This window comes from Asterias rubens, chromosome 4 (assembly GCF_902459465.1).
Source record: "Asterias rubens chromosome 4, eAstRub1.3, whole genome shotgun sequence".
NCBI lineage: Eukaryota > Metazoa > Echinodermata > Asteroidea > Forcipulatida > Asteriidae > Asterias > Asterias rubens.
Genome location: NC_047065.1, coordinates 16,629,713 through 16,639,725, shown reverse-complemented (window position 1 = coordinate 16,639,725; position 10,013 = coordinate 16,629,713). Strand labels below are relative to the sequence as shown.

Below are 10,013 nucleotides of genomic sequence, written 5' to 3'. Positions count from 1 at the left end.
GACCGATTGAGCTAAATTTTTCTCAGGTTTGTTACTTTACGCATATGTTGAGAAACAGCAACTGAGAATATAGTCTTTGACAATTACCAATAGTGTCCAGTGTCTTAGACTGGTTTCACTTCCAAGAAGTGTGCTATTTGAAAAATAGTCTGTTCTTATCCCCTTGAATTTGAATCTTGAAAACGTTACTAATGTCAGATAATTGCTTCAGATACTTTGTCTTATCTCAACAAATGTGACCACATTGTTCAAGTTATTTTTATTGTAGTAAACATTTAGATTGGATTAAAACGTTTTTTTAAAAACAAGGTTTTTAATTGGCTTTAATATAGGTTTTCTCGGTCAATTTCGGCAAATGAGCAGCCAATTTAACCTCGCGCGAAATCGAATGCAACTGAAAAGGGTCATTCGATTTCGTTTTATGATTATTCAAATGTAATGTTGCGTCATTCGATTTAACAAAATAATAATTCAATTTAACACTTCATCAAAGCAGCATTCAAATTCACAGACGCTTCTTGAGGCGTGTGTGTCACGCAAACGAATGACGATACGCTAAATTGAACGGAGTGCTAAAGGAATTTGACTCGAATCAAAACGAAACTAAATGGCTGAATTCTGAATTTAAACGCAGTAACAACTGGAAAGGCAAAACAGCTTTAATTCGAACGCATGGAAATGAAACTGACTGCTCATTTGCCGAATTCGACCGAGAAAACCTATAGTGAACAATAAATGGTTCACACACATATAAGAAATAATATTACTAACACTATGAATGTTACTCAAATGTTTACAATTTAAAGTTCAAAATAGTGTGGTCAATGTACGGGGTAAGGGGATGAATGTTTTAAAAATTGTTTTTGGTTGTTTTGTATCAGAAAGTAACAATATACTTTGTATTTTTAAAAAATATAAGATTTATTTTTTCAGCATCTTAAATATGACTCTTAAAAGTCATTAGCTTTATTTTTTAACTTGTAAACTTAACCAATATTAAATTGTAGAAGCTAAGAATAAATAGCGTTTGATCTCCAATTTATTGTGTGAAGTTTACTTTTAGTCTTTTTTAACTCAAAAATAGTTGGCTAGTTTTTGCGCCATGTTTACACACGACATAATCAAAAGCACAAAACAAAACAAAATATTTACATTTTAGAATAGTGCTTATAATCTGCATATAATGTAGGTTTTCAATAACTGAACACAAAATTATTGTTGTCTGTAGTCTTAGAACCCCCCCCCCTCCAAAAAAAAAATAATAATAATAATACCGCCCCCCCCCCCCTCCCCTGTGTCGCACAATGGTCAGCGTCCCTTTGTTAAATCCACGGCTTTGGCTTTGGATTCGGCTCCAGGCTCCGTTCTTTTGTCTGAAGCCCTGATGAGCACGTACTGCAAAAAGCACCCGCAATTGGCAAAACAACCGCTGGGCCAAGCTATAACCTGAGCCGTATCTGGAACCGAAGCCGTGATTTCGAAAAGGTTCAGTATGTTTTCGTAAAAGTATTGGTTCAGCTCGCTCGTCCCCAGCGCCTTAACCAAAGGCGCTGGGATGGGCAAACGTATCATGCACTGTCATTGGTTTTTAATGCGCAGTCCCATCATGCATCACACTCACACTGCACCATATGCACTGTACGCATGACGTACTTCCTGAACAAGAATCTGTGCAAGCGATTAGCCCATCCCAGCGGTCCTGGGTAGACTGGCCGCTGGGGCTGAGCGAATTGGTTCAGACGTTTATTTTGGGTGTAAATTACGCTTGAATCTGTCTCAGAGCATGGTTCCTTCCTCCATGCTCAGAGTATACAAGGCCATGACCGTATCGACCTCAGGGGGGGGGGGGGGTGGCCAATAAAATGCACTTTTAACAATTATTGATCATTAAATTAATCAAACGATGTCCTTAGAAACATAAGGTCAACACTTTAATTGCAAAACCTTTTGCTCCATTGACTTATAGAAGGTTATCCATTATAGGAGTTATCGGTGTGTGACTTGATCAATGTAGACATTAAGCAATCACCTCTCCAATATTGATTGATTGATTAATTGAAGTGGATGGTTGATTGTCAAAGGCACTGGACGTGTTCGGTAAATTGTCAAAGACCTGAACTCTCACTTGGTTATCCCAATTTATGCATCAAACAACAAACCTGTGAAAATTTTGGCACATTTATTGGTCATCGAATTTTCAAAAGAATAAAGAAGGAATAAAACACCCGGCCGTATTATTTTGTGTTTTTCAGATAAGCCTTTTACTATTTGAGTGAGAAATCACCTCTTTCTCAAAAACTACGTTACTTCGGAGGGAACTGTTTCTCACTATGTGTTATACTATCAACAGTTCTACATTGTTCGCTACCAAGTAGTTTGTTATGCCATTGCCAACAACTATTTGGAGAAATTACCAATAATGTCAAGTGCCTAACTCGGATTAAGAACAGCGACGGCGTGGCAATGTTTCACAACAAAATAATCCTAGGATGCCCCCCCCCCCCCCACCCCCAACATCCAATAAATTAGACTTATGACGCTTGGTAACATTCCGACGGGTTAACTTTCCCAACGTCCGCACTTGGATTTAGAATAGTTTGATAATCACGCAAATCTTATTCTTCCTTGACAAAACATGTCAGCTTCTTCGGGCCACGGACGGATGGGAGATTTAACCGAGTCGTCGCGTCCGCATTATACTTTCTGGCTTGGTTAAACTGACCTGGTCAATCTTCCTGGGCACCTTTAGCTCGGTTAAACTACCCATTCGGGTCGGGTAAATTACCTGGGAGGAAAACTTCCTGGGCTGTTCCATTGGCTCGGTTAGTTTACCCAAATTAAGTCCAATACGAACAGGGCTTTAGTTGCAGTGATTTCCTTAACGAGGAAAAAACAGACTGGCTCAGGCTAGCAAAGAGCAAAAAGAGAAAAATTATACTGACATGAATTTACCAGTAATGCTTATAGACTTTGGTTGTATGGTGAAAACAATAAGATCCTTGTTAAAGGGACAATGTGCCTTGAATTTGTCGAGTTGGTCTATGAATAGTTAGAAAGATGTTTTAAAAGTAGAATATAATGATGCACACAAATATGCCTAATGGTTTTCCTTATACGTTGTGATTTAACACTGGTCGTCATTTTGTCAAGTTTTTGACTACCATAAAATGACAGACCGTGTTAGTTTGCAACCTTAAAGGAAAACCACGCGATTTCCAGACAATATTGTGTGGGTTGCCTTATTCTGCTTTTAAAACATCTTTCTAACCATAATATGCATTTCATAACAAACGGTTACAAACGCAATTTTCATAAACCAACTCGACCGATCCAAGGCAACGTGTCCCTTTAAGGTCGTGTTAGTAATATTTACGTTTTCCATCAACGATCCTCGTCTACAACTTCGTGTCTGCAATAAGTTAATAATGAGTATTAAGCTAAAAGGCCAAAGCATGGCATATTAATTTTAATGATGGTTTGGGACTGAGTAGATCGGCTGACTGGCAAGGCCTTTGGCAATTATGTTAGGCGTTATACAATCTTCGTTGTTATGCTTTCTACAATATCAATTTTGAGTAATTGAAGTTTATATACTGTAAAAGCCCGTGATATCAAATAAAAACATTATTTTAGTTATTCATTACTTGGAGCGCGATTCAATGCCATAACTTCCCACATATAAAGATTATAAATTGTGGTTACCATGCTAGATGGACATCAAACAAAAACACGATAAAAGCAAACCTCACAGTGTCTCTTTGTGTTTCTTTATTACGGGAAATGGACGAGAAAGTGTAAGTTCGTGAATAGAATTCGAAACTTGTAAAGATAGCATGAAGTGTAACAAGATATAGATAACATTTGAATGTTATCTTTCATTAAATGAAAAAAACAAAAACCCTTTCCACTTGGGGAAAAACCACTTTAATAACCCAATTTATTATTGCAACTTGATTTTAACTACTGACAACATCGAGAAAATACTTGAACTTTTTAAACTAGTACAAATCTTTCAGAGATCAATATATCCTTCTCAATTTTAACAAATTATTTATCACTGTGCAATCGAAATAGCCATGTAAGTAAGTGTTCCCAAACGTTTTTCAAATTTCTGTGTAGCATGATGTTGCATATTCACTGCCTCAATTGGCAGTTTCAGCTTTGAAATGTTACTTCCTTTCAAGCAAATTGATAAGTTTGCACCATATGCGCTCCAGAAAAAAAGGTCCACTAATATTACGTGTAAACATCGAACTGCACTTTTATAGACCCCCATCATTTGCCACCGTCTTTGGTATGAAACAATGGCAATGTTAAGTAGGATTTGAAACTTTGCATGGCGGAAATACGATATAGAAAGGTTTGCGGTAACACCATGTAATGATTATCTCTAATGAGGTGGGGTGGTTCTGAACCGTTGGTTTCAACTCGACGTTTCGATCAGTATCTGATCGTCTTCTGGCGAAATGGCAATGTACGCGTGGTACTACGCGCTGCGCAATACTCTCGGCCAATGATGGGTCTTAATTATGGGTGCGTTCGATTAGCTTCCCCGGGTCGACCCCGGTGTGTGGCGGTTTTTTTCCCAGGACGAACGTGTGCAGACAATTACCCACGTTCGTCCTGGGAAAAAACGCCGCCACACACCGGGGTCGACCCGGGGAAGCTAATCGAACGCACCCATTATGGTCCTCACTGAGGTAGACTTGACTCAAGTCCAAATCTCGTGCCATCGCCAGAAAACTATATTGTTTTGTAAGGCTCTAGATTCCCCAACCTGTTCCATTCTCGGGACCACTACTACTACTACTACTAACAAATTCTTAGACCACTGTAGCTATATTTTGACAGGGAGTGTGCACTGCTACACGGCTTGTTTGCTAGTTGGTGCGATATGCTAACGGGCCTCTCACACGAGAAAGGGACTCGAATCAAGTCTATCACCGAGGGAACTGTTTAAGGCTCGTGACGTCATATGAAAGGGTAGATTGAGGCGTCATTTTGGGAAACAGGGTGCAGTTTAAGTAGAGCAGAATACCAGTGACTATTATTTTGTCTGGTTACCTCATTTGGTTAAGCATAAACTATTATTTAAAGCAGATTCGTGAAATATGGTCACGTGTTATTATTTAGGGCAACGCGCCCTCTTTGTCACCTTCTTTGTCAAAATATTATTTCGAACACATCTGCGATGTCGCCGATGTCGAAAGGCAACAGAATACCCGAGCAGTATCACCGGGTCTCGGTGTGTTTGCCACGATACCCTCGTAGCATTCGTCGTTACTGTAGTATCCACACCCAGTCGCAAATAGTTGAGCTTCTCTGTTGGAGACCGAGTAGTACCACCAACCACCCTCCGGTTGGCGGTAACCACTCAAGTAAGCCTCTTTCAGCTCGGCTAGGGTGCAGATGTGAGCCCCTAGAGCAGAGCAGGCACTCTCCATCCCCGCACGGTCTTCCTTAGCGTGCCGCTCTTGGGTGACGATGGGGTCTCGAAGGCTCACCAGCCCGGGGCAGCAGAGTGAAAGGGAATCCACAGCACTCCATTCCGGACAGCAAAATACACGAGTTGCTTCCGTTTGGGTAGTAGATACAGACACAACACCAGCGTAGCAACTTGCAGTCGGCAATCCACAACCTTGTACTTTCATGTGAGCGGTGGTGTTGGGCAACTCGAACCACATCCCGAAGTTTTCAAAGGGTTGACGATATCCTCTTAAGAATGCCTCTTTCAGCTCGACCAAGGTGCAGAGGTGAGCTTGTAGTGAAACGCAAGATTCTATCATGCCATTACGGTCAGAGACCGCGAAAGTATCAGTTGAGACAGTCGGAGCCGGTAGGTCTTGATACAGGGCCCCGTTGGTAGTCAACGTGGTCAGAGCTAGGGGCACGGCGTACCAGAAGCCTGTGTCAGCGTCAGGCGAGTCGTACCGGTAGCCCGCCTGGAATGCCTGCTGAATCTCCCACGGTTGGCAGAGGTGGTAGCCGGCTGCCTCGCATCCAGAAGAAGCCATAGAGTGGTAAGGGTATGCAGGGTTTGTTTGACTTTGAATATCTGATGATAAATTATCAAATAAACTTGTAGTTTGTGATCAGACTTCCTTTTAATATTGGCAACACGTAATGTATCCTATACAATACACTTTAAATCACCTTTGGTAATTGTCAAAGACTAGTATTCTCACTTTGTGTGGATTCAGGCGTGAATTTTATTAATATTTTGAGTGAGAAATTACCTCTTTCGCAAAAGTAATGTTACTTCAGGGTTTCTAAAAATGTTTTATACTGTCAACCACTCTCCCGTGCTTGTCGCCAAGAAGTTGTTATGCTATGCTGACAATTATTTTGGGACGAGTATTTACCAATAGTGTCCAGTGATTTGAAGGGAATCTGTCTACCACCATTATCTATAAACCGTGTAATGTAAATCCACCGTCAACGTACAAGCTAGAAGCATTGTTGTAAATTTATGTCTTACCAGTAAACGCTTACGTATTAGGCAATTTTGTCTGCTTAGTTGGAATTAGCTTATCATGCTTAAAATTTGTAATAGTAAGTGAATGAGGCTTACTCCTTATGACCGACGAATACTGATACAAAATAAAGGAGCATTCGTCTGCAAACGAAAACGAATGACGCGTGTGATAAAAATGAATGAGTTTTTGTTTAAAGGGACACGTTGCCTTGAATCGGGGCGAGTTCGTCTATGAAAAGCGTTTGAGTACACTTTTTGTTAATCCCGGCCAGCTTAAACTGTGTTGTCTCTTTTCCTAATTCCCTACTGTTCCCTCTCCCACCCCATTGACTGTCCTTACCCAATCTACACTCATCTCTCATCTAATCTTATACATCTTGTATCCAAACCTTGCTGTCAGTCATCCTCATTCAGGACCAGTGCTTTAGTTGCTATAGTCTTTGTGGCCTACATGTAGTTGTAACTTGTATACCCTGAAGTTAAACTTTTGTTTGCAAATAATATTGTTAATCTTTGTGAAATTGTACCGTTTTTTATTAAGCGCATTATGGTTGGAAGGATGTTTTTTTTGAAAATGGAACATAATTATCCACACAAACATGTCTTAAAACTGCGTGGTTTTCATTTTACTTTGCCAACTAACACGGACAGCAATTTTTAAGAGTCAAACACTCTTACTCCACAAATTGGCGTGCCGTGTTTAGTTCACGACGCATGGGGAAAATGGTGCAATTTTGAGGCATGATTGTGTGGATCCTTAAATTCTACTTTTGAAACACGTTTCTGCCCATAAGCATTTCAAACGCTTTTCATTGACCAACTTGCCCGATGCAAGGCAACGTGTCCCTTTAAATTGGGGCGTACAACTCTATTATTTTCAATTCCCGCTCTCATTTTGCGATCAATTTGTATCGTGACTTATGGTTACAGGTTCTTTTTTTTGTGTACAATGTACATACAAAATATATTTTCACATACTTTTAAAATAAAACCAAAAAGATTTTTTATCCTACCTCCCGATCCTACCCCTTTCATATGAAGCTGGCAGAAGACAATTGGCTGCAAGAAATGAAACAAATCAAAACCTAATTTGTTTTGAATAAAAATAGAGACACTAACTCCAAGATGGTTTACCCAGCTTTTGAACGCGACATTGTTTAATAATATAAAAAAAAATCAGAAATAACAGGTTGATGGTTATTTATGATGATTATTTAATAATGTAATTGTAACAACGTTGCACAAACTTAAAATGTACCGTTATCAGCATCACAGTGTTGTTGCTTTTAACTGTGTGGCTCACTCTGTGAAAATGAGTCAGATGTCGCCCAATGCGTTAACGATTTTTTTATTATTGTTTTTTAGATTCATATTTGCATGTTAAACCTTTAGAACACTTATTTTTTAGGCAATAAAGCTATGAATACATCAATTTTGTATCCTTTTGCGCGAAATGGTAGTTGAGAAAACACCACTTTGCTTGTAATTCGTTTTTAACAAAAAAATGATATACTGGCTAATTTCAAATGGGAGTAACTCAGCAACGCAATATTGCTGGTGAGTTCTTTCCAGCCATGCATATTACTATCTCCTTTTTTTTTTAATTGTCAACATCTGACACAGACACTTTTCACAGAGCGGGTTACATAATACTAAAATGCAAACCGGTCAAAATCTTGCTCTGCGCTTTGCCTTTTTGCACATTGGCGCGATATGGTGCGCCTATAATTCAACAATCTTGTCGATAACTGAGATTTCCAATTCAATTGACATTCATTTCCATACTGTCCAAAACACATCATTGGAACGCATATACAATGTAGTTCTGAAATATTGTGGAAATGTTTTGTGGAAATACATATAAGTTCAATTGAATTGAATAGCGAACAGAGTAGTTTAAAGGGAAGGTACACGTTTGGTAATTACTCAAAACAACTTGGTGACGAGCATTGGAGAGCTGTTGATGGTATAAAACGTTGTGGGGAAACGACTCCCTCTGAAGTAACGTAGTTTTTGAGACAATGGGAATTGCTCACTAAAATAATAAAGGACTTCTAGCTATAGAAGTCTTTTATTCCTATCTGAAAGCACACAAATTCGTCTAACAAGGGTGTTTTTTTCTTTCATCATTTTCTCGCAACTTCGATGACCGATTGAGCCCAAATTTTCACAGGTTTGTTATTTTATGCTTATGATGGGATACACCAAGTGAGACCACTGCATTTTGACAATTACCAAACGTGTACAGTGCCTTTAAGAATCATAAAGTCAAATAAAATGAGCAGTATGGAGGCCTATTTGGTAAGCCGAGGCTTGTAACAATCAGCCTGTGGACAAGATAAACGGACAAACAGACGAGTGGATGACGTAACGTACACATTTAAACAAAACAACTTATCAAACGATTTGTCTACATAACACAGCCAATACTTCAGTACATTTCGTTTACGTTTCGACTAGTATCACTAGTCATACTAAGTTGATAACTTGATAAGTTGATAAAGTTGATAAGTTGATATTTTACCAGCCTTTTATATGAACTTCTTGCATGATGGAACAAAACAGCTTAATATATTAAACCAAATTTATGAGCTCTTCACATTGCACTGCTCGTCAATAAATTCTAAGTATCTAGTGAATGTTTCAGAAGGAGTTTAAAAAGAAACATTTACCTCTTCCGACCCGTAGTAGCTACCAGTCATCTCAGTCACCGCGCCCGGGTGTTGCGACGCTGTAGCCCCGTTCAGCTCACACAGCTTTTCCCGCTCATAGTAGTTGATAGACATACACCGTGTATCAGACATGCACAAATTGCCACAGCTGATTGCCGAAATGCCCGTCAAGTTACGGTATCCATATCCGTGTAAGATCCGATTGGCCACGCCACTGAAGTACAGACTTCGAGAGGAGGCGATGGTTGCGTCTTTGCATTGCTTAGCATCACCGGAGGAAAGGCAGGTCATGATCAATAACATGATGAGGCAAAACATCTTCATTTTCTACTGGTTATTGTTTATTTAATATTGTTTGTTCAGAAGCAAATTCAATCGCATTCAACTTTCGAATGGTCGCGTTTATTAGTAAACTTTAAAACCGTTTTCACAAAAAATGTAAGTAAGGAAACATGAGAACATCGCGTGGGACAAGAATCTCATTTTCACCATGCTCCCTCGTACAACGCTGTGAAATCTCTGATGGATCTAGTGACGATTGGATGTTGTCGTCCAATCCAAAAGACGAAGAGTGTTGTCAATAATAATTAGCTTCGCTAACGATCGCAATCTGTCCCTCTCATTAATTGTGCATTATATAGGGCCTTGGATCACTATGCGGCAAGGTTTAGCCTGAGTAGAAGGATGCGTCTGATGGGGACACACAAAGGAAAGGGATTAAGATTTTGGGGACACACAAAGGAAGACGAAAGGTTGAATGGAATATTTAATGAGGACACACATTGGAAGACGGAAGGAGAAGGGATTAAAATTTAGGGGACACACAAAGGAAAGGGATTAAGATTTTGGGGACACACAAAGAAGAC

At 39.5% G+C, this 10,013-nt stretch overlaps 1 protein-coding gene across 1 annotated transcript; it reads right to left on the bottom strand.

Annotated features, from left to right (window-relative positions):
* Positions 1 to 4,685: 4,685 nt before the first annotated feature.
* On the bottom strand, positions 4,686 to 9,636 carry LOC117289611. Its single transcript, XM_033770813.1, has 3 exons — positions 9,148 to 9,636; positions 7,489 to 7,534; positions 4,686 to 6,055 (listed from the first exon to the last, which is right to left on the bottom strand). The coding sequence occupies exons 1-3, from the start codon at positions 9,469 to 9,471 to the stop codon at positions 5,172 to 5,174; spliced, it is 1,254 nt and encodes a 417-aa protein (XP_033626704.1). The 5' UTR covers positions 9,472 to 9,636; the 3' UTR covers positions 4,686 to 5,171.
* Positions 9,637 to 10,013: the final 377 nt, after the last annotated feature.